This window comes from Aythya marila, assembly GCF_965140915.1.
Source record: "Aythya marila genome assembly, chromosome: 1".
In the NCBI taxonomy this organism is placed as follows: Eukaryota; Metazoa; Chordata; class Aves; order Anseriformes; family Anatidae; genus Aythya; species Aythya marila.
The window spans coordinates 53,805,677-53,830,219 of NC_139042.1; the positions used below are offsets into that span (position 1 = coordinate 53,805,677).

At 39.1% G+C, this 24,543-nt stretch overlaps 1 protein-coding gene across 3 annotated transcripts in view; it reads right to left on the bottom strand.

Annotated features, from left to right (window-relative positions):
- Nucleotides 1-279: 279 nt before the first annotated feature.
- The window catches only part of ABCC4 (ATP binding cassette subfamily C member 4 (PEL blood group)), a 149,131-nt gene continuing 124,867 nt past the window's right edge, over nt 280-24,543 (bottom strand). For all 3 annotated transcript variants that reach the window (XM_082779406.1, XM_082779407.1, XM_082779408.1), the window contains 2 exons: nt 9,649-9,783; nt 280-4,723 (listed from right to left, as the gene is read on the bottom strand). In XM_082779406.1, coding sequence (XP_082635532.1) covers nt 4,616-4,723; nt 9,649-9,783 — 243 coding nt within the window. In that variant the 3' untranslated portion in view covers nt 280-4,615. The remainder of the gene's footprint in view (nt 4,724-9,648; nt 9,784-24,543) is intronic.

Genomic DNA, 24,543 nt, shown 5'->3' on the forward strand with positions numbered 1-24,543 from the left:
CTCCTTAAAGTCACATAATGATTTTTGAAAATCTATTGCAATTACATTTTATTCGCTGCCATTGAGGCAAAAAGCTTGAAAATGTGATCTGTGAGATCTCAGCCAGCGGAAGAATGGTGAAAAATGAGCTGAAATGTATTCTTCTGTGCCGTATCTCATAATGGAGGATTTTCAATCCTCGGAGTTGGCAATGACACAAAGAGGTGCTTGGAGCTTTTGGGCACAACCTGTACTTTGCTCAGCCCCGCGTTTCTGCCTTCACCCACACAGCCGCAATGATGACAGAACGCGGCACGCTTCTGAGAAATGCTTTTTATTGTCCAACAGGAGCTGTCACGTGAACGTCAACAACAGAAACCATTCCGCAGCAATAAAAAAAAAAAAATCAAATTATTACACAAATGCAAAACAAAACAAAACAAAAAACAGAGTTAAAATGATGAAAAAGCAGTGCGATGTTACACAATGTAAAACATACAGAAAAAGCCACATTCTTCTGCTGAAGTGTCAGAAGCTCATCACCTTCACAGAGGGCAGGTGATGTAAGTAAATAATTTTTCTTTCCCCCCCCTCAAAAAAAAAAAGGGGGCAAACTTCAAAGGGAGATGTTTGGAAGGGTCAGATTAATACAAAAAGCAGCATTTTCAGTAAAGTATCTATACCGTTTGGATCCTTCGTCCCCTTCTCATTCTTTCTGCAATCTTAGTTCAAGCACATATTGGGAAAATGAAAAGAAATTGTGTCAATATCACTTAAATAAACAGCATTTCTGGTCTTGGTCAGAAGAAGGTCCTCCGCCTTCCAAAGAGGGGTATGAGCAGAAGACTACACCCATCTGGCAAACGAGCTCTGGTTCGGCTCCCCAGGCAAAATTTTGCCCTTAAACTAAGCAAAACCTGAGATAACCAATTCATAAGAACCATGCTGGCACTGAGTCTCCCAGTGGTCTTTAAGGAGGGGTGGAGCAAAGAGAGACCAAAATTAATGTCTGAAAAAAACAACACCCTGTTCTTTAGATGGGAAGTAGAGGCTGTTCCTAGACTTTTAAACCAAGCAAACAGCAGTTCCACAACTGGAGATTTGCAGCATTACTGCATAAAATTATACCCGTTAGAAATAAGACTCTGGAATACTTTAAGGCACCTCAAGGTGAAGAAACATTTTAAAGGCTTTAATAACTCAGAAGACTGAGTTCTTTTTCCAAGATCCCCAAGAAGGAATGTAGCTAAAAATAACCAGCTTTACTATTCCCAAATAAAGCATGAAATTTTGCAACGTGGAAGTTTACAACCATTTGAACTTCTCTTTAAAATGAAACATAAAACACCTCGCTGGAGAGCTAATCTGTACGTATAACAGATCAAGACTTCCAGCAGAGGAAGGCCTTTTTCATACCTGACCTGAGTTTGGCCATGCAGGTACGGTGCACTTTCTCGTTCGGATAAAATTAACTGGGTGGGTCAATCTTCACAATAGTCATCTACACAAAAACAACTCTCAACAACAAAAAACAAAATCTAAACAAAAAAATCTGATTAAAACATTTTTGTCACTTTAAACTAAGAAGATGGACATAAAGGGCAACAACAGGCACAGATGACTCGCTATCGGTTGCTCTATTCAGAAGGGTATGGTTTTCAAGTGCTTTTAAAAATTTGGGTTTTGATACCTACAGCTTGTAACGTCCTGTCAAAACACGTGAAGAAGCAGAATCAGCATTTTCAGAGATTCCTTGCATTTTTTTTGTGCGCATTCAGAAAGCTACAGGATCAAATTAATTCTAGCTCATAGACTGATAGCTAGATCTGTCAGGGTCTCATACCAGCGAGTGTGCAGCAGCCAGCGTTTTGGAGTTCTGCTCTGAAATACAACTTCTCATAGATTCATTTCAGAGCTGAAATGAACGAAAACTGTAATTATACCCTTGGTTTACACGTGCACATCTCCTTGATTTTGATAAAAATTAAAACCAAGGTATATGGCCAGGAGAATGTGCTGTTCTCTTAAGAGTGTTTAGAGGTCTTAGTGTCATACTTATTCTCGCGGAAGAGCTATTTAGAAATCAAAAGAATTCAGCATCGTAGCACACAGCCAGACCCCGTGGAAATGTCCAAACCGCTCAATAAAGAAGGTAAGCACACGAGCTCAAGCGCCAGCCCCTGTTACCTGTCTCTGCTACCTGGAGTCGGCTCACTCCAGCTTTGTTTTGGCACACTCCAGCTGGATCTCTCCTCAATGCTCGAGCAGTTTGGACATGGTTCATGCCGTGGATCCCTTCCAAAAGGCAGTTACAGACAAGCACGCCAGGCTGAGCTTTCTTCATGCTACAGAGTCCCCCAGCATTATCCCATGTGACTTTACACAGTCAAACACTTCTCTACATCTTCACATACCTCCGCAAGACAAACCCCACTCTACTGAGCTGCAGAATAGACCTGTCCTTATTTCAGACAATTTGAATTGAAAAGAAAATTTAACAGCACACACTGGATGATAAATGTGTGCTATGAACACAAAGGGACCGTACAAGCCCAGCAAAGACCAAGGGCAAAGTGGTAGAGAAAAGGGGATGTGGCTGGTGTGCTCTAAGAATTAGCTATGGGCTTGCTGCTTACATGAGTCAATCTGTGCTGCTCGGCTTTGGGGACACGCAGTTGTCCCTGACTGCCTTTTATTTAGCACCAGACCTAGCACAAGACTCGTGTTATGCATCACTGCACAAAGTCCAATTCCACTGATCTCAAAGACATTTGTTGCAGTCAGCTGCACCCCATAGAAGTGTCCGAACCTGCCAAAAGAAAGCTAGGGACAGCAGCATTTCATTTTGTAACATCCTGCTAACATTACAGGAGGATGTTAGCAGCAAGCCAGACACCCAATGTTTGTCTTTTTTCCCCCTCCACCCCAGCTGGTGGTAGTGGAGGCAGTAAGAAGACCTCCCCCTTCTCCTGGTACCTGACAGCAGGACAGCGAGCCCCATGGCAGGGAAGCTGCTGCAGCAGGAGAATGATGATTCTGCCCCTTGCCACCAACTTCTACACGGGACAAAGTCCTACTTGAGCCCCAGTCCTCAGGCACAGGCTTTGGCCTCATTTTAGATCTCAACAAGGAGAGAGTAATTTTGTATTTCAGTCAGTTATTTGCTGGTAGAGCAGCTTGAAATGAGAAACATTTGCGTTTGCCTAACTTCTGGACTGCTGGGTGAACACTGGGTAAATCACATTTACAAAGTGAATGTAAATTCACTTACAAAGGTAATGCAAGCATCTTCAATACATTTTGTAAAGCACGGTGTTTTCTGTGTCCTGAAGAGATGTGTTGCTTTTTAGTGTCTCACTTTAAACAGTAAGATGAATAGATTTATTTGGTACTGGACCTCAAAGGGTAGCTATCTCATGAAACATGAAAAAAATCTGAAGCAGCATAGCACTTACTTGATTTTGTAATGTAAGGAAATAGTGCCTTTATGTTAAAGTGCTTTGCTAAATCAGGACATAACTTACAAATACAGAATCTCTCTCTCACTGCATTCTCCTCGCTATTAGCAACAGCCACTCAAATCTACAGGTTGTACCTCCCTACCCATTCCAGTAGGATGGTAACTTCAAACAGCTCGAGTTCAACAGATCCCCTGATGCAAAATTTTAAATATACTAAGGCTAAATATTTTTAACATGTATTTAATGAATTTGTTGTGTACCCTGCAGTTACAGCTTTGGCTTGAAGGCACAAATATTAAGGCACAATAAATGCAAATAACGTATACATTTCAATGTGTTGTGTTGGAGATAACTTTGTACTACATGGTATTTAGGTATAATGACATGTCATTCAAAGATTTCCTCAAGTTATTTTAATACTTTTTTTCTTTGATAACCTGGATAAAAAGAGGAATGTATGTTAAATTATTTAAATATTTCTTCAGTGCAAATGTGGTAATTTTCTTCTAGAGTATAGAAGATGGAGATTGATTTTTTCAGCATTTGGATTTCAGCAAAATAAAACTTGTATTTACATTCATCTTGAACAGCACTACTTGAATTATCAAAAAAATAAGTATATAGTACTTTTTGCTATCAAAAAGGAAAAGTATTTTTGGCTTGTTCAATTCTTTTTTCTATCAACCTGCATGACAACTTATGACAGGTAGAAAGACAGCCGCGTTAAACAACTAAGATGTCTGCTACCAAATCTACTGCTTAGGCACAGCTGTCAAGGTCAAGTGATGCTCAACAAAATTTGTTTTTGATTGCTCTCAAAATATCTCCGAAAAAGAAAAGGGATATGTTCCAATCTTTTGCTTTAACAAATTCCAAATACGCACCCTAGACCTGTTAGGTGTCCTGCACCTGTTTAAATAAACTTCCAAATAAAAACTGAGCCTTCCTAATTTCCTTGGCAATACAAACATAATTATATCTGGAAAGGAAAACATATTGCACTGAAATTGAACAAACAGGGACAGCAAAGATTTTCTTCTCAGTATTAAATAGAAAGGATGTCCAGTGCAAAGAATCGCCCCCTCCCTTTCCTCTCCCGTTGACCCTTGAAAACATCGAGAGTTTGGATGTTCTCAGCTTTACATTCCATGGAAAACAATCGTGGTTATCAGGAGTCACAGTGCAGTTTCAGTGATGCATAATCCTGAGGAAGGATCCAGCGAGGAGTCTGCAGCAAGCTGGCCGTTCTGAACAACTTCTGGATAATTCTTACTGAAGTAAACCTAGGGAAAACAGCAGATTCTGCATGTCATTATACTTGAAACATCTTTGAGTTTAAAACACGCTTTCTGGAGATAAACACAGAACAGATAAATACATGCCCCTAAGGAATCTAAACAGGAACTTCAGGTTAGGAGTACTCGGTAACTGTGTGTCACTGAAAAATTAGTAAAATTACTGTATGATCTTATTATAACAAAGTCTAAGAAAAACCCCACACAACCTGTAGATCCACTCAAATCCTGGTGATTCAGATCAATAGATATATTTTATCGCTTTACATTAAACTGATAAGTAAAACCATTTTACTAGCTCAAAACATGGAGATAAATTAAAAACAGGCTGACAAAGAAGCTGTGAAATCTTGCGTCTGCACAAGGGTTTCTCATTTTCACACATAAAATGAGCACAATGGATTCGGATGTTAATATCGGGTTGTAATCCCTATATTTTACAAACTATGATTGACAACCATTGAAACTTCGAGGTGTATGTATGAAATATCCCAGCGTTTAATTTGTGCTGCAGAGCAGTTATAGGGCCTATAGAAACGTGATCTCTGGATAGTGAGCCACAATAATGAAAGAAGAAGCAAAAGCTTTAACAATGACTCAACCAAGCAACTTCTCTAAAATGTAAGATGATACCAAATAATAGGACAGTTCTTTGCCAAGCCTTTGAGTTCTTGAATTCTACCAATTTCTAGCTGAACTAGAAGAGATACAGGTTTCCTGATAAATGTATAATCAGAACATAAAGGAAATGAAATGCTGTCAAGTTTCACTGTTCCACAATCATCAGTTTTTAGTAGCTGTATCATATCTCTGTTCCTTGACAGATGCGCATAACAAAATGAAATAATGTCAAGACTTGTGTGCTCTTATCTAAAAATGTGTTTGGGTGAAAAAGGACTTCAAATGCATTTTTTTTCAAAGAAGAATGTGAAAAGTTTTGTTTGAGCCTTTAAAAACAGAAAATACACTATCTTTCTGAAGCTGACACATGTCATGAGTTGGGTCTCACAGTCATACTGCTCTGACTACAGCTTATGAAATATTTCTCCAATTTGTATTCGAGAGCGTTGTCAACAAAGTTTGGCTTGTTTGATAATAATGTCCTTTTCGTATGTATGAATGCACGTAGAAGACATGGGGGATAAAAGAGAAATAGCTGTTCCACGGAAACACCCCAGTAAGTACCACTGTCACCCTTTGTGTACACACACTAACGCGGGATACACGTATCTCCAGAATTTCTGGAGAATATTAAGGTGTGATTTGAGCCAACAGCAGGACTGGGAGGCCTGGTGGAGGCATTCCTCAGGAACCAGCCCCGATGGGATGCAACAGAGGAGAGTTATTGGGGTGCCCAACGCACTCACACCACAGAGCCTGCAGCCTCAGTGGTGCGTTCCCGTCCTTTGCCCAGTTTAAAATACAAAACTCCAGCATACTTCTAACGTAGCTTCGGAGTGTGATTTTTTTTTCAGAGTTAACAGAAAACCTTGGCACATTACTAGAGGCCTAATGAAATGGCAGCTGCTTTTCAACTGTCTCATTGCAATTCTTCCCCTGAGCCCAATCCCTCAAGATACCAACGCTCGAGTCTCGTATAAAGCCTCTTCCACTGCCAACAGAGCTGCAACCTTCTTGTAAGCAATCACTGCGGTCAGATAACACCTAGTGTTTTAGTATTTACACATCTGCCAGAGCTTTAAAATAAAATCACTCTCACTTTTCCCTCAAAGTGTTTAAAAACTGATTGATCAAAACAAACAAACAAAAAAAGGCCCTATCCTGATGCCACCAAAGCTTGTGGAAAAGCCTCTCTGTGCTGACAGCAGCACGGAGAACATACCAAGTTTTTTTTTTTTTCTTTTTTCTTTTTTTTTTTTTAAATCTGAATAACTGAACAGTTTTTTTGACTGTTTAATTTCTCACTTTCCCACAGGATTTTCTCCTAATAAGCTTCTTGTAAACTGAACCAAGACAGAAATACGGTCTCCTGATGCCTAGCACGATTCCACTGCAGCTCGTAGGCTACTTACAATATACTCAGCAGTCTCCAGTCTGAGCCCTGCCTGCACTGCTTTCTTTCATATTTGCACAAAAATCAGGGATATTGAGTGAGCAAAAGAAACATGCAATGAGAAAGCCTGGATCAATTCAGAAGCCTGAGCTAAGTTTTCAGCAAGTGTGGTGATCCTGAAGAGTTAAATCTTTCAATGCTTGGCTGTGATAACCATAATTTTTTTTTCCCAGGAAATTTTTTCAAAGGTGTCCCGAGTTAGTCTTTCGGTTTGAGGCGTGTAGCCTCTCTTATTTGCACCTAAAGGACATATGCAGAAGCCATACTGTTTCAGAAAATTTATTTAAAGTCTCACCTTACTGAAAGAAAAGCTCTTAGTAACAAGTTTGTTCTGCACAAGCTTCAGGTCCAAGGTGCAATAAATCACACAGTCATTGTCAAGGCATGGCCACGTTCCAAGCCATTTTACTTAGCAGCCTCCTGTAACGCCTTTTGAGAAGTATGTATATTTGCCATATTACCACTTCTTTTTATGTGCAGCATGCTGTTTTTCAGCAACAGAAAAAGGCTGTTCTTCATAAAAACAGTTCTTAGTAACCGCAGGAGGAATGTATGAGACCAGCAGTACATGCAGCAGACTCACTGGTGGAAAAAGAGCAGCCCCCAGAATCAGCTCTTCTGACTAAGCAACTTCTCTGAACGTATGCATGAAGCACAAGGGGCAGCAGTAACAAAATCCTGGAATTATGTCCAAGTCCTTTAAACAGAAAGAGCTGTAACTGTGCTTCTGGGTAGCTGCTGAATGGAGATACAGTCTCTCGATTCCCGTTTTTTTGGGCTGAGTGTGGATGAGCACCATGCTTTGCATTCTTGGCAGATGCTAAAGCTTGTATCTGCCTTCTAGCCTGGGAGTTAGCAAACTTTTTCATCAAACCACATTTCAGCAGAGACTGGTTCCTGGATCTCTTCCCTTCCTGTACAAAATCACATAACATTGATGTGGTAACTGCAGATGACTATATGGGCAAGTAACATCAGGCAATTATTTTTATATATTTTGAATTATCTTTGAGTGCAGTTGTGCAATTGGGGAGGGCTGCAGGGAAGGAAGGAGAGACAGCATGACATGGCTAAACCTCTCTGCATGACAGCTGAACGGCCTCACCTCTAGCCACTGCAAGGATCAAGTCCTAGGAAGCTGGCTTTCACTTTGCAGACAAATACTGGCCTCATGAATTAGAAGCCACCTTTCTAAACAGCATTTACCTCACCTCCAGATTGTCATACACATCACAAAAAACACATCTAACCCATTCCTGTTAATAATAAAATAAAAGAAACAACACTGCAGTAATGGAGAAGGACAGCAGGAGTCATGCCGTCCAGTTAAGGACAAAGCTGTTTCCCGAGTTCTGCAATCAGTGCCATACAAGAATTTATAGTGTATGCTCTCAGCTGCAAAGCTTCACTTGAAAAACTCTTAAAAAAAAAAAAAAAAAAAAAAAAAAAAAAAAGATTGTTTAGTAGGTATAAAAACAAACAAAAAGAAGACTGAGTGTGAACAGACACAGACCACATTCCTGATCTTCAAAACATCCACCCTCAATACCTGAGCACGCAACCTCCATGACTGCACAATTTTTCACGTTTTTCCAACTTGCCAGAAGGGTCTATTTCTTGTCTATTTTTAACTAAGAAATAGCCAAGGCACTTGCCATTTTGTTTCCTGCCTTTACGTGTTGCTTCCTTCCTAGTGTTCTCCTTTTTCTCCCCAGGAAAGAGCTCGCAATTTGTGTCACTCTTACGTGTGCACCAACCAGCTTGAGGAGAAGAAAGCCTAGAGGACAGACTAAGACCTTTGCCTCTTGTGTGGAAACTCTCTTAGGTCACTAGATCCCTAATATCTGTATCTTCCTTTCACACTTAAGTAAAGTTACATGAATATGGATCAAGTTGCTCCCAAACCAAGCACTGCAAGTCTCCGCTGCGGCAATGCCGAAACTTCGTTGGCAGAAAGAAAAATATAACCTTGCTCTGGACATACCGTGCACTGAATTATCACAAAAAAAAAAAAACACAAGCCAAAAGCTATTCAAAATGAGTTCCTCGATCACAGGTCATTTTTTCTTTTTTTTTTTTTAATCTTCTTATCTCTGCTTCAGCTTTCAATCTGAAAAGTGAAGATGATATAGCCTCACCTCAGAGGCATATTATGAAAATTAATCCATTGATGTTTCTTAAACACTTTGATTGCCAGAGGAATGCTCACAATTACATTAATAATTCTATACTCAAGAGTAGGATTTGAATAGTAAGCAGTAAATCAGGCAGAGCCTCGTAAGGAACAAGGAGGCAACAAAACATTCAACAGCTGTTTCTTAATTGAGCGCTATTCATCCTATGTGCCGAACAAAGCAAGGGTACAAGAATGAAGTAAGAGAAAGCAAAAAAAAAAATACAACACTGATCACACCCCCAGTGACCATAATATAATGTACTGGCACTGAACTTCACACTAACTCTGGATGGGCCTTGTAGAAAATACAGAAACAAGAGAACTAAATGCTGTATTCTGCAACCTTAACATGTTTTTAAAGCATGTTTTTGTAAGACACATGCCCAGCACAGGTGCGTATGTCATATACTGTTTACACGTACTAGTGTGTGTACATACATAAGGATGCAAGAAATCCAAATAATCTTTCAACTCAGTATATAAACACACTTATCGTTTGGAAGCCTGTGCGTATCCCACTAAAAAACGCTCAAAAAATGACGGCTTAGCCTTGCAAAGCCAACAGATTCTTAAATATAGTGGAATGCCTACTATAACCTTGAATATGCTAACTTGTGATAAACAAACTGCAGAGGCAAACTTAATTATCACTTCTAAAATTACCCGTTTTGCTGTTTCAAACAGAGAAGCTGCTTCAGTCTTGCCCACTTGTTGCACCATTTTGTAAAACAAGCCATCTTTTTCTTGCAGCAAAATGTAAGGTTCACCATATTCTTTTAGTCTTCCAGCTTCTAAAACCTGTTAAATCAGCAGAAATCAACTTATTAACATAAGAAATTAAAAAGCAAATATTAGAGACTATAAGCAAAAGGGGAATGAATTTTGTATCCTGAAAATGAAATATATATCCTCTCCAAACAAACATGGCACTTTTTTAGTTTATAGACCTGTTGTACAATTTTAGAGTGCCCTACAGCCATTCTACCTATAGGAATTCAATGCAAAGTTATGCAGAATATGGAAATACAATGTTTGTGAAGCCAACAAAGCAGATTATCAGATTCATTGTGTAAGAACGAAAGAAGCAGCCTAAAATGGGCTCTGAAGTAAACAGCTGTAGGTATAAACCACGCAATAACCACCAAGACGGTTAAAGGAGAATAAGTAGGTCTTTCGGATTAGAGGAGGTGAAGATGTAATTAAAGAAATTGAGGGTGTTGCTGAAAAGATAAACAATTTCTCACATCGCTTTTTTGCCAACTACATACTAGAAAGATACTTACCCATAACCTATTCTTTCTAGATAAAGAAGATGAGATGCCACGAGGGACAATAGGTACCCAAGAAAAGGAGGGGAGAAGGAAAAAATCACAGAGAAATTAAAAAGGCATTAAGTCAGTATGCCACAGAGGATATACACAGTCAAAACCATTAGAAGAATTTAAGAATACGCTGATTGAACCTGTAGGAAAATACTGTCAGACTAGTGACTATTTCAGGACTGCGTGGTAGCAAATATTGCACTTACATTTTGAAGAGCCTTAGGGGATTATTCAGGGACCTTTTAGACTAGCATATGTATTTTTAGACAGGAGAGTGATTTAGACAAAACAATCTTTAAAACACAAGCAGAAGACACACAGATCAGAGGTAGAATTTGTTCACCATGATTTTAGCAAAAGGAAATTGTACCTCATAAATCCGATAAAATTCTTAATGCAGCAGATGAAGAGTAAGGGAGGAACATTTTATACGAATTTCCAGAAGGGTGTTTGGTGTAACTAAACAGTTATGCTACAAGGGACAAAAATTATTAAAGAATTTGGGTTGAAACCAAAGATTAGAAGTAAACAATGCATTTTTGCTGTTTGGAAAGCTGAAAGGGTAGGAACTGGTAGCTAACAGCACTCTGCAGTAGCTACGTATCTGTTCTTCATCAGAAAAAGGAGGTAGCAGAGAAGTGACAAAGCTGCAAATGACACAAAAACATGCAGGTAAGTCTAGACCAGAGAAGCTTCAGGTACAACTAAACTAACCTAAGAGAATGAGAAACACAATAGCAGGGAAAAGTCAATATTGACAAATGCAATACACTCAGATACTTCACTGACTTCTAAATTAATGGTATTGACTCAAGAAAGAGATTTAGGTTTCACTCTACAAGTTCAGTGCTCTAGTCCATGTGTAGGAGCAGTGAAGTTGAAAAAAAAAGAGGTTATGTGAGAAAAAGTAATTCAGAAAATATTTTTGTTCTTATGTAAATAAAGAACTGACTACACATGGCACACTGTTGAAAAAGATATTGCCACAACAGAGGGACTTCAAGGACTCGCAACCAAAGCCATAATTGTGGTGTACATACTTGTAAGAAAAAAAAAAATCTAAAAGGCTACATCTGTTGATTTCAGGAAAGAAATGAATAAAAGGTATTATGAGGACAACTTCCAAAATAACAGAACCAGTTTCCAAACTTATGTTTGAAAGAAGGATCTCCAATAAGCTTGGAGATAAATTCCAAGGCCTGGGAGGAAATTTCCAAATGTGCAATTTGACTGTGCCACTCATTAAAGCAAAGCATCTTAATGGCCAAGAGCTCAGCAGAACCCACAGGCGGACTGGACCCCCTTTGAAGACTTAACATAGGATGTAGGGCAGCTGAGCTGATCCATTCGGCTGCACTAGTGCGAAAATCACAGGCTGCTGAGATCTCTGTGGAGTTGTTTGACACCAAGGACCAAGCACCAGGGGAAAGACTCCCACTGCTTAACTTCTGCTTCAATTCAGTATATCGCATGTGAGTGTAGAGTAACTCAACTGAGCAGTAACAACGTACTTACATCCGATTTTATAAATTGTATGCCCAGAAACCTACAAGAAGTTATTCGCTATTGTCAAAAGCTGGTATCTTTGAGCACCCAGCATATACCGTGATTTTCTTGTAAGCAACTTCCCATACTGTTCGGTGTATAGCTGAAGAAAGTGCTAGTGGAAAACATTCAAATACTGTTAATGTTGCACAGCACAATATAAAGTAATTTAATATTCAACAGATGCAGTATTTCACCTGCACAGGTACACTGGTGCATATGCAGGTTTTCCAGTATACTTAGTGCATTCAAATTAAATGGGATAGGACTAAGGATTCATTGTAAATTTAAATTTAATCGCCAGCTTTCATACACTACAGTAAGTCGGAGTTAAAGACAGCTTCCTTAACAATGCAATAAGCTCAACTATCGCACACAATTCTATATAATAATTAAATTGGGCTGCCACATCATAAGGGATTTCTGGTTCCTTGAATAATTTTTTTTTTCAGCACTAGATTATGTAACCACTCCCTGTTTTTGTTTTGTTTTCCAAAAAAACAAAAACAAACCAAGAGGCACGTTCGTTAAATGGTGTCTCCCTTGCCAGTAAAGAAATATAACAAAAAAGTGGAGGTTTTTTTTTTTTTTTTTTTATATTACTGCAGTATTTGAATTCTATTTTGCAAGTATCTGAAACAACCACAAACACGGACACTCGTTCTCCTCCAAAGAACCTGGGAGGGGAGAAAGGAAAAATTTATTCTTCCTTGACAAGTTTTAAACAGCCAAGTCCAGAAGATGAACAGATAGTTAGCGCCATTTGTGTCTAGAAGAATTCCATTCACATTTTAAACAAATCATTAAGCTATTCATATCCTTTCTTGGGGAATAAAAAACAACTTGTGTTATGAAAATAGACAGAACAAGCATAGGGAAAACAAGCCCTGTTACTTTTTTTAAATCTGAAATGAAAAAAAATAATGAAACCGAGAGACAACATCACTCTCATAAGCCAGGAATACTCTGTAAACCATATTAACTAAGGAAAAAACCTGTTTCTACTAACTGCTGCCATCTGTGACACAATAGAGAGAATTTAAGCGGATTTACTTGGTAGTTAAATATTTATATATTTATTAAAAAGGGCTTAGACAAAGAGATAGGTATTCTTCTTTGAAGAAATATGTGCTGATAAAATTTAAATAAATAAATAGGTGCTTTGGCTAATGCTTTGCATACTCTTAGTCACTGACTCCAAGCCAAATTAAAATCATTAGGACTTCAAAAAGCAAGCTAATCATTCAGGAAAGGTGGAATCTGGTGTTTACTAGCCACATACTTTCTGATCAACTTGCATGTAACCCTTATCGCTGCGCAATGTGACTGAATCGAACCCAGATGCATCCCAAGGCAGTTGTACCAGTGGAACTTGATAGAGAAAGCCAGAGAAGCTCGTAGCTACTGAAATCAGATCAGCACACTCATTACAGAGAGCACACAAAAGAGCATGGGACTTTTTTTTTTTTTTTTTTTTTTTTAAATCAGACTGTGATTTCATGCCACGCTTTAACATAGATGCTGAGAGCCGGGGAGATTGTGGACCAATCATTCAACTTTTCAGTCTGTTTGTAAAGTATACCAAGGATAGCCTCGTAATCATCCTGTGGGAGTTAGCTGTCTGTGAAATACTTCAGCAGCGCAAAGTAAAATAAAAGCAGCACAGAAATCTCATAAACCCAAAGCAATCACATGGAAACTGGTTCTCTACTGTCTTGCACTGGCAGCCTCTTTACCTCAGCCGCGCTATTCTTGCCTTTGTGTTCAGATCCTTATGACTTGAAGAGGATTTTCTCAAACTAAAGAGTAACTCCAACAGTGCAAAATTTACAAAGTTGGATGCTGGTGACCATGCAAAAGAGAGCATGGAGAAAGATTCTTATTCAGGGGAATTCACTCACCTGCTAGCTGAAGGTGAAACTGATCTTTAATTATAGCTATCCAAATTATCCTTAAAACAGCACTAAGACATTTTGTGTTGAAACAGGGCTTAAATGCTATACTGTACTTGAGCAAAACCCTCTCATGCCACCTAATTCCACTCCATCTAGTGTTTCAGCTGGGTTGAAAGACTGGGGCAGTGACTACGCATCACAGCTGTGAGATCTGCAGAAGGCAGGACAGTTTTCACCAGCACTTTGTTTGACATGGAGGCACAGAATAACACAGAGGCACTGAAAACATGGCAGGGAAGGGGCAGAGAACCAGAAAAGAAGCTATTTGAATTTGACTGACCTGTAAAAACAAACATGAAAGGAGAGTATTAGCCATTTAAATGTGTTGTTTATGATAGATCTAGCTAGCATAGAAGGACTATTTGCTTATGCCACAAAAATGTTGCTGAACTAAATTTGTATAGGATCTGGCAGCTACAAAATAGTTGCCTGTTTTTTGCCTCCTCTCTATCCTGCCTGTTTATCTACCTTCACTCGGCCTGGGTCCACCCCTCAAAAATCAAACTTTGCAGTATTGCCATTAAGCTACCTCAGAGTTTGAAGTATTAACCATGACCTCTCTGAACAAATTCTGTGCAGGTAGAGGAAAGATGGCTTAGTAATTGAGCTATTAAAGAACAGTGAAGTAAAGTTAAAGCAAATACAGGCCAACAACATATCTCCTAGGCATTGCACATAAATATTTGGCTTAAATACTATTTTAAGTGAGCTTTACTTGTATGTAGAATTCCTCTCTTGGCCAGATCAGTGTAGATGCCCAATACACTTCTGTGACTGTTTTCATGCTGGCATTTGTTTATCATTCAATAGTGTACATGTGTGTGCACAACAGAGAAAAAAAAAAAAACCACACACATAAAACGGTGAAAACGAAATCTGAGATCCATTTCACAACAAAAAGAGAGGAACAAGACAATGAAGGAGGACAAAACTTCATAAAGCTAGTCCAGATTTCTGCACAGACCTAAGCAGCAGAATGAGGACAGTACCTTTTCTGACTGATGAGTCCTGCAGCTAACTTACACTCTTATGTTGCACAGGGTTTTGAAAAGCAAGCATTCATTTTGTAAGGGAATTTAAAATCTGTGTAGATTAATATAGATTAATATAGGTAAAAAGTGCTTCATTAGGCACAAAAAGAGCATGCGCCCTTAAAAGTGCTGTACCAAGCAGCATGTACTTATGGCTATCCATAGACACAAGAAAGAAAGTTTTAAATCCTGCATTTTCTAACTTTCAGCAACAAAAGCAGACAAACCAAGAGAACAATAGTTATAAAACACTCTGAGAAAAAAAAAGTCCAAGGTTGGAAGTGTTCAGCCAAAGAGGAGGGGGGCATGGGAATTTATTTCAATTATTATTGAGGAATGACTAGTATTCCTATTCACGTTCATCTTCACCATAAAGCCAGAGGGAAAATGAGACATTTAAGAGTTGATCATAAATGTTTTTATTTCCTATTCAAAAGGAAAATAATTCAAGCAAATTATCTCCTAGGGAATACATCTGATTTAATTTAGAGTTGGAGAAGGCATCACCAAACAACAAAATTATTATTAAAGTTCAAAACTCTGCTAGGAGTACAACTTTGAACAATGTTTTCCTCAGAGAGCATACATCAAGATGATCTTCAATAAGACCCTCTTCCTCCTGGGAAGAGAAGAGTATTCAGGAGATGCTTCTGGTTACATCATATTAAAAGAAATATATTTACCCAAGACAATACACAGCTTTGTGGGAAAGAGTCAACAGCCCGTGCCCCAGTTGGCATTAAGTTAGATGCAAGCATGTTCCGTCTCTTCCGTCTCATAAGGGTTTGTCAAAACAGATCAGAAACATGTACATACTTCTCTGAAGAGTCATTTGTAAATATCAACCTATCTGAACAGGTTTGTGAACATCGAAGAACATTGAAAAAGCTGAAAATATAACTCCAGAAACATTTAATTTTTTTCTAATTATTATTATTTCTTCTATGTTTCTATTTTCTAAAATATATATATATATTTTTTTCTGATTTTTTTTACTGGTGGGGCTTTGGCTTTCTTTCTTTTTTTTCTTTTCAGCTTTAAATCTAAGCATTCCCCGAGATCCTTCAGGAAAGTTACAAGTTACTCTACAAGTACATCAAGAAAAAATTTATGTCAAATAATGTATGTTTCACACATCGTGTCAGTTGTATACTTTTTTTTTTCCTCTGAACAACTGTTTTTTTTTTTTTTTTGCCTCTGAACAAAGCAGAGCACACTTAGGTGTTTACCTCTTTATAATATGAATTATTCTTTTTCAGCCTTTCCAAATATTCCACCTCAGCAGAGTTTCACTTTGCAGTAACAACATCGTCTGCCCCTGGTCTCTGAGATTTGACATGTGCCCCTGCCTCACAGAAAAGGCAATTTCAGACATCTTGTTCTGCAACCAGAAGCAGTGTATTACTTCAAACTGAAATTATTTTTCAGCTATCACTTTCAGAAGATTTAGCATGTAACACTGGCTGGTAAATTGTTCTACATACGAGTTATCTTTACTTTTCTCACAGAGGCGTAAAATCTACCCTTCTGTTTTTCTTCATCAGATTGCACACCACTGTAAGCTGACTGGAATGTTGCGGGGAAAAAATACCAATTATGTATGTAGTAATGAGCCTTATTCTGCTGATAATCATTTGATATTAAGTCCTTCTGTATCTTGTTGGAGGAAAGAAACCTGTTAACCAGTCACTGCAAATATTTTCTGTGCTGTTCAGTCACCTCAAAACATCTGATACACCAGTGCGAGTTCAACCTTTCCCTTAGAGAGGGCGAAGAGACCTCATGCCACTTCTTACCAACAGCTCTACATGCTGACAAAACTCCTCCTTGGTCAATCGCTAATGACTGCTTCCAACACCATAAAGCCACATTTCTCAACCTGGATTGCAGAACGGCTCAAACATGGCCATGAAGTGATAGAAGATATACTCCTGCTTAAGAAAACCCACTCTCTAATAAAGCTTTTGAGGGTCACAGGAAGTCAGATACATAACAAAGATATTGTAGTTTTCAAAAGGCTGAGGAATATTGGTGCATATGACTGGGCATCTCTCCTGGGTTTATCAGCTTCTGATGACAATGAACTTGTGGCTCAGCAGCCATGCACATTTTTACCTTATCAGAAAGGCTCTGCTCAAAGCATCAGCCACTACCATGTCCAGCGCTAATTTGCTTCTAAACAACAATACTGTATTTCTGAGAGAGCAAAACAACATCCTCTAAAGATGTGTTAGCATTTCTAGTACGCTCTGCATTCCTTACCACTGTCTTTAAAGAAAGATGATCTGACTGTCCTGTCTTTATACTGATGGAAATACATTCACAGGCAAATGCCTGACAGAATGAGAGATCAAGGTTCATCAAACATTGGCTTCACTTCCTGCAGTAATTCAAATCCAGCTCTTCATTTGAATGCTCCCAGCTGAAGTACTGCCTCGGTAATTAGTTGTTTTATTTAGGCAAAAGAAGAATCTTGTTGGGCAGCCCTCTTGAAACTGGGAGCAGCTTGTAAGAACTGTCTTAAAGATGACAACATTTTGGAGAGGTGTGGCTTCAAACTGTCAAAGAGAATCAACAACGTTAGTACCTTCTCAAGACCATTGGGATGTTGACTTGTTTTAGAGACAGCTGGGCCAGGTGTGATATTTACAGCTATCGTAGATGTACTTTATTTCAGTTGACAACACTTGCTCATACATGGCTCATAACTAAGTATCATATGCAAACTTGGACTGAACATCAAGATGAGATCCTCTTTTAATGGTAAAGATGCATAAATTACTCAGGTTCGAAAATAAGGCGTTCACTGTTGATATTTGCTGAACTGAATTATTCAATTCCAAGCAAGAACATGGATGGATCTGTTTTCTCCCTTCTGGTTTGCTAAATATCAACCCAGTTTCAGAGGATCTGGGAACTGTGGGAATGGGCTCTGTTCAGATTAAAACCAAAACTGATTATTTCTGAAAAATCACTTGCTATTGCTCAGCTCTTCCAGAAACTTTGCAAGTCTTGAGTTACCAAATGAAAGGAGAAACCAAAGGTTCCCACAGCCTTTGCTCTCCATCAGCTGTACAGATGGGTCAACACAGTCAATAGCTAATACGTTGATATTACTCACATCCAGGGTCCACTGGAATTCCTCTCATTCTCTCAGAAGTGTCCCTAAAATATTTCACCAGCCCTCACAGTGAAGTGGTGAGACCTTTCCTAAATTATCACATTTGCTCTTTTTGAAAACCCGGACATCCAATTTATCTGTCACCTTACAGAATACATAGATACAAACACTGTTTTGTAGGATACTGATATTCATTTATCCTTGACCAAGTATTCTTTCCCTATCCCTGTGCAAAGCATCTCAGCTAGCATCATTAACTCCAATCTTCTGCTCCACACCAGTCCCCTTCCATGACTATCCTTCATATTCTTATTGTCACATATCCCTTAACTCAGAGGACTTTGGTCCTGCACCACAGCTGGGATTTTTCTTAGGTTGAATAATAAAAAAAAAAAAAGCACTAACATTTAGTTCTAATATTCCTTGGTCTGTATTTGAGCCCCTCAAGACAGAGACTCAGTCCGAAAAGGAGTTTTGTTAGTGTTTGTTCCCTTTGAATAATGAGGACAGGTGCACGAATGTGAATGTAGCGACTTTACTGTGGGTTACTGGATTCAGACCCACAGGCACTTTATGGTTACAGTGAAGAATTTGGTACCTAAGTATCTTCAGAGATTTGATTCCTAGTTTTGAAAATTTTTGTTCCATTCAAGATACTGTAATCCATGAAGCTTCCGTGTATTCCTTTAACAGAACAGACTTCAATAGCACAAAAATAATATCCACTAATATTTTAGCAGACTCAGGATACTGGGCTCATATAAGGTCAAAACCCCTTTCAGCTTCTGGGCACAAAAAGTCTATCAATTTAATACACTTCCAGATCTCCTACTCCAGAATTCTGAGGGACTGAACAACAGCTCTGAATCTACCTCTAATTTTTCCTGCTTTTCAGAAAGTGTCATGTTTAACCATCTGAGGCTCCAGGAATACCTGTGGTCTTGTCCATTGGCCCGCCTTAGACATTTTATCCATTTGAGGGTCTGTATGTGACAGCAGTCAGCTCTCTGCTGACAGAAACCCTACATACACATACTTACATCAGCACTAATCGTAACACGCAGTTTTCACAAAGAACTGCTCTACAGCTGGGACTATAAATTTCTGTATCTTGTAACTTACATAATCCCCTTAAGATAATGTCTAAGATTTGCTGGTAAAGTATATTCATTTTCCAGTGTTGATATTTAAACAAGCAGCAAAAATGCCACCAAGAGAAGAGCCAACAGAGCATGGCATTTATAGCTTTAACTCAGTAATATCAATCTTAGCCTAACACCAGCACCTTTCTACATTCTCCACACGTCTATCTGAAGATGGGCCACTGGAGAAAAGTTCACATGAAGGTTATCAGTAGGGCAGCTTGCGCTCTTGCCCTCCTTCAAGAGCTCTGCTTCTACCTGGGCTGTAGATTCAGGCTCCCCCAAGCTCATTCTCTCTTGTTGGCTGCACAGAGTTGTGTCTAGCTGTGGGTGACTCCCCTAGCACTCTGCAAACTGCCCAGATGTCCCTGCAGTTTCCCCTTCCCTTTCAAGGTGTTTGTGCGTGATTTCAGTGGACTGATGTGCCCTGCTGCAGTGAGATGTCCACAGTGTATGTTTTATCCACAGTGCCTGATTTATGAGGCTCAGACGTTCAACCATGGTAAATGCAATGTCAGAAAAATGGGAACACCTGAATGAGGGAGGTGTACCAGGGAGATGTGGGAAGTAAATTTCCATCGACCAAAAAAAAAAAAAAAAAAAAAAAAGAACTCAAGCCTGGCTGTGAAGCACATTGTACTGTTATCCTGAATATTAGTCACTTCAGTATGCAACCACAACAGGTTTTCCCATAAATAAATCAAATCTCTTCCCATGGTTCTCTTCCTCAAAAACTTCCAATTTGAATGAGTTTTTAATTACTAGATCAAGTTCTGCTTGCATAAAGAGTTTCCATTTCAAAGAAGCATTACACTGATATGAAAAATCTCTGTGGAGAAAACATCCTTGTCATTGGGAAATGCACAAGTTCTGGCTACTTTGAGACTTTCCTATAGAAAGGCCACAGGATGGTATATAGGGCAAACAACCACATGAGACTCTTGGCAGATGCATTCAGTACGGCCCCGAGTGAGCCTCAATTTCTGTATGCCTCAACTTTCCCCCCCCCATCTCTAAAAATACAGTTTCTAAAAAGTATTTCTCAACCTGAAGAAGGAAGCAGAGAAGAGGGGGAGGAATGGATGATGGGGATTTTACGAGATCCCACTGGAAGTCTTGGGAGTGGTGCCTCCCAGCTGCCCCAGGCTACTCCTGGCTGGGTTCACTGAGCTGCAGATGCAATTTAGGTAAAAGGCCCTCGCCCTCTAAGGTGAGGAAAGGACAAGGAAGCAGCTGTTGTGGTGGTGGGGAAGCCACGTGGAATGAGGGGCTAGTGGAGCAAGCCTGAACTGAACTTTTGCCAGGATTTGCCTTCATAAAGAGAGGCAACTGTGGTGCTTCTCCTCTGCCAGGGAGAAGGGTGTCTGCCTGTGCCAAAGGGCTACAATGGGATGCTGCAAGCACCTGATGGGAGGAGAAACAACTTGGGTTCTCAAACAAATGAGGAAAAAAGAGTGAGAAAATGTCCTATGAGGAGCACAGGAGAGAAAAAAAAAAAAAAAAAGAATTTTGAAAACCACTGGATTATAATTTTATGGTAGCATTATTTGATGGCCTGACTTAACAAGTCTTTCCAACTTTGGTTCCAAAGATTGTATGGATACTTCCCTATCTCACCCAGGTGTTTGAAGTTTAATTAATTAATGTTTGTAAAGAGCGTTACAATTTCCAGATGAAAGGTCCCATGCAAGTGCAATGTAGTATTACTCATTGAGGTGATTGGGTTAGAGAGTATCACATTACACAATACAGCTCTTCCCTCAATGATTTTATGCGTTTGAAGTTCTGATAAAATGTATTTATCACTGAGACAGATATAATGGAAATACTCTTAAGGCGTGACCTGGATTATGAAACCAGAGGTATGGTTTTGGGAATGGAACAAACGAGAATTAAAACAACTCCCGAGGCCAGATTTGTCTACAGTTGTATAAAACGTATTCTGTTCTTCCTTTTTTTTCCTATTCCAGTAGGCTTTCTTCTCTTCTAAAATAGAACCGGTTATTACAATGGGTGTGAGCAGACATGCAACAGTTCACGTTCAGTTCCTATTTCCATACTCATCCAACTTGACATTTTCTCATGACTTTCGAAAAATTATTTTCTGTTCTCTCTCTCTCTTTTTTTTTTTTTTTTTTTTTTTTTTTTTAAGGTTTAAATCAACCCTAACGATGAACGTTTTCTTTTTGGAAAGTTCTGCTTTAACCAGCAATTAAATCAAATCACATCAAAAGCATGTGGACAATGTCAAACTGAGGACTGCAGTCAATATGCTTAAGGCAGGGACGACAACCAAGGGGATCCAGATGTAGACAGGCTGAAAGAATAGGTCACCAGGAACTTCAGGACACTGAAACAGTTCAGATGAATGTCCTGAAAAGGACATTCAAAGACCTGAATCTGGAATGGACTAACCCCCTCTTAGCAATACCAGTAAGTGCCTGGGCAACAGCTCAGATGAAAAGGAGCTGGGGTCCTGAGAGATGTAGGCTGAACAAAAGTCAACCGGTGTGCCATGGGTATCAACAGCGTATTCACACCCTCTTTCCCCTAAAACAAGAAAGATGAAGGCAAATTGGTGTGAGTTTGAAACAGGGTCACCAGGGTGGTCAGGGCACTGTCGCACTTGCCCTGTGAGAAGAGGCTGACAGAGACAGTTTGTTCATCCCTGAGAACAGATGACTTCAGGGGAGTGAACAGAAATCTTCCCATACCTACAACAAAGCCACTCAGAAGAAAGAGCCAGGCTCTTTAGTGAGATGTACAGTGGGGAAACAAGAAACATTTGCCATAAACTGAGGGGAGGGTTCAACTGGATATAAGGAAGAAAAGATTTCATGGCAGATAATCAAGCATTGGGGCAGATTGCCCAGACAGCCTGTGGAATCTCCACCTTCTGAGGTTTTCAAGACCCAACTGGATAGAGCCCTGAGCAACCTGATCTGAAATTGTACTAGAGACCTCCTGTGGTCCATTCCAAATCTTACTGATTCAGTGGGGAGGGAGGGAAATCCTAGTTTGTGCCCAGGTTACGTATACGTGTTCAGGAATGGGCTTGGACTTGTGACCAAGTCAAGAAAGCTGAATAGGTTTATATGACAAGTAAGTTCATTCATTGTTTGTCAAAAGACAATATTAATATGTTAATATTCCAACTATGAGGTTCCATTTTTGTTGTTCTTCACTCATTTTCTATCCAACTTACCAGGACAGCCAATATCAGAGATTTGGGATGGCTCACAAATGAAGGCATTATTACATCTAGAAGTCTCAGTTAAAGAAGAAACAAACCCAAAAGTTTTAATAATAATACATGATAGTGGAAGAACAATGCACTGCAGTTTGTGCATTTTTACTGCACAAAGTTAATTTCGTGAATTACTAAAACACATTGTAATTTCGAGAGACCAAATTTTAAAATACGCAGCTTTTTTAGCCGAGTCTTCTGAATTTTCCTGATATTTAAGTAAATGATTATTTTTCCATGAATACTGTTTTGTTGTTAATAGCACTCATTAATTGTTTGTTCTCTAGAGGAATATTCTTGTTCTTTGTATTTTTAACACACACTTTTCTTACTCTTCCAAAATTCTGTTTATTTCCACTAGGAGTTACACGCCTGAGTAAACCAAGTAATTAAAAAGCGTAACAAAAGCACACCTGCCACAACTCTGATCATTCTAAACATGCTGTAATATTTCTGATTTGTTTGGAAGCAGAATCAGTACCTCTGAATAAGGATGTCGAGAAAACCAGCTTGTTAATGGGTCAACATGCCAGTTTCCTTCTTTTTTCTGCCTAATGCTTCTCACTCTCCCCTCACCCTAAAATTACAGAAATCTGTAAGAAGATCAAAATAAAGCAATGTAAAAAGATGAAAAATATTTAAGTTACTAATGGCTGTGGACTCTTAAGGTATACTTTCATGAAATCTCTTCTTTAATGGACTTTAAAGAGATCAAAGCCATTCCATAAAGACTGTATTAGACAATGTATGAACATAAATGGACTTTTAAGAAAGTAGGAATCTTAATAGTGGCTAAACTGAAAAAACATAAGGTTAAAAATAAGACACTGTCTCTAAAAGTACAACAGAGTAGTTACACCATTGGCAATAATACTGAACAGTTTGAGAAGAGTGATTTCCAAATTTCATGTCATATTCAAATGATTTTAGCAAAAACAGTACACAAGAACATCCAGTTTTCATCTCAACTGCATGATTTTAAAGGTAATACTAAGAAAACATCTTCATGGAAAGAGTACTCTGTGCATAACATGTTAATTGTAGTTAATGAACCAAAACCCACAGAAATCCCTTTTGACAGCTAACAAACACACACAGCCATTAATTAGGTCACAGTTGTTTCCTCACAAGTCTTTTGTTCACTTTAGTTGTAGAGAACACCAACATACCCATTAGACTTGTGGGGAGGTATTCACCAGTGAAGAAAATATTTATTTATTATACCTTAAATGCTTGCAATTATACAACTTATTATGGCAGTTCTGCTGGTTTCTCTCTTTGTACGTAAACTACGATCACTCGGTTCATGATCTGCTCTATTCTATTCTTCAGAACGCCACTCACCTCAGCAGATCCAACTGTTTCATTTTGCATACTTTGGGCAACCATTGTACCTCAATCACAGATTTTAAGATGTTTTGGGCATCCAATTAAAAAAACAACAGCAACAACAAAAAACAGTACTGAAAGAATTAACAAGCTTCATTTTAACATAACAAAAGCTTCATAAATATTTTAGGGTTAGCATTGAGAGGATAAGGGTAATGTCTGCTTGAAGCACAACTAAATTTGAGTTGCACTCATGAACATGCTTTGCCCACTATGTCAGTCACTTCATTAACTGACTGTGAGGAAAACATTTCCAATGGGCTCCTGTTCCTACCATAGAAAATTGCAAAAATGCAGACTGCACAACATTTCAAGGACACAAACCTGCCTGATTCCTGAGAGCCTATGAAAGACCATTGCCTATATGAAAATAATCAGCAAGGATTTTTTATTTTCTATGTGTGCACAATACATTATGGGGCAGGCATGATGGCAGAGAGAGTATTTCACAGTGGCACAGTGTATCACTGCTCTGTTGGGAACAAAGATGGCAGAGGCTGCTGGATTGGTACTGCTTCATCTTTTCTGTTTGAACCTTGCTTTAGAAAGCTGGCCATGTTCATTACCTCACCAGTCTAGTTCCACTTCTTCCACCACCACCCTTGCCCCAGGGCAGCTGCTGCCTCCTTACCACCACGTCTCCTGCCCCAGAACCTCTACCACTTCCTTCTCACACATCCCACACCACTAACTATTGTCACTGCCTCCCTCAGCCCACCGAGACTGAATTAATAAACCTGACTGAATCCAGCTGACTCCATCCAGAGCCACTTGGGTGTGTCTTCACTACTACTGGCAGAGCTTAT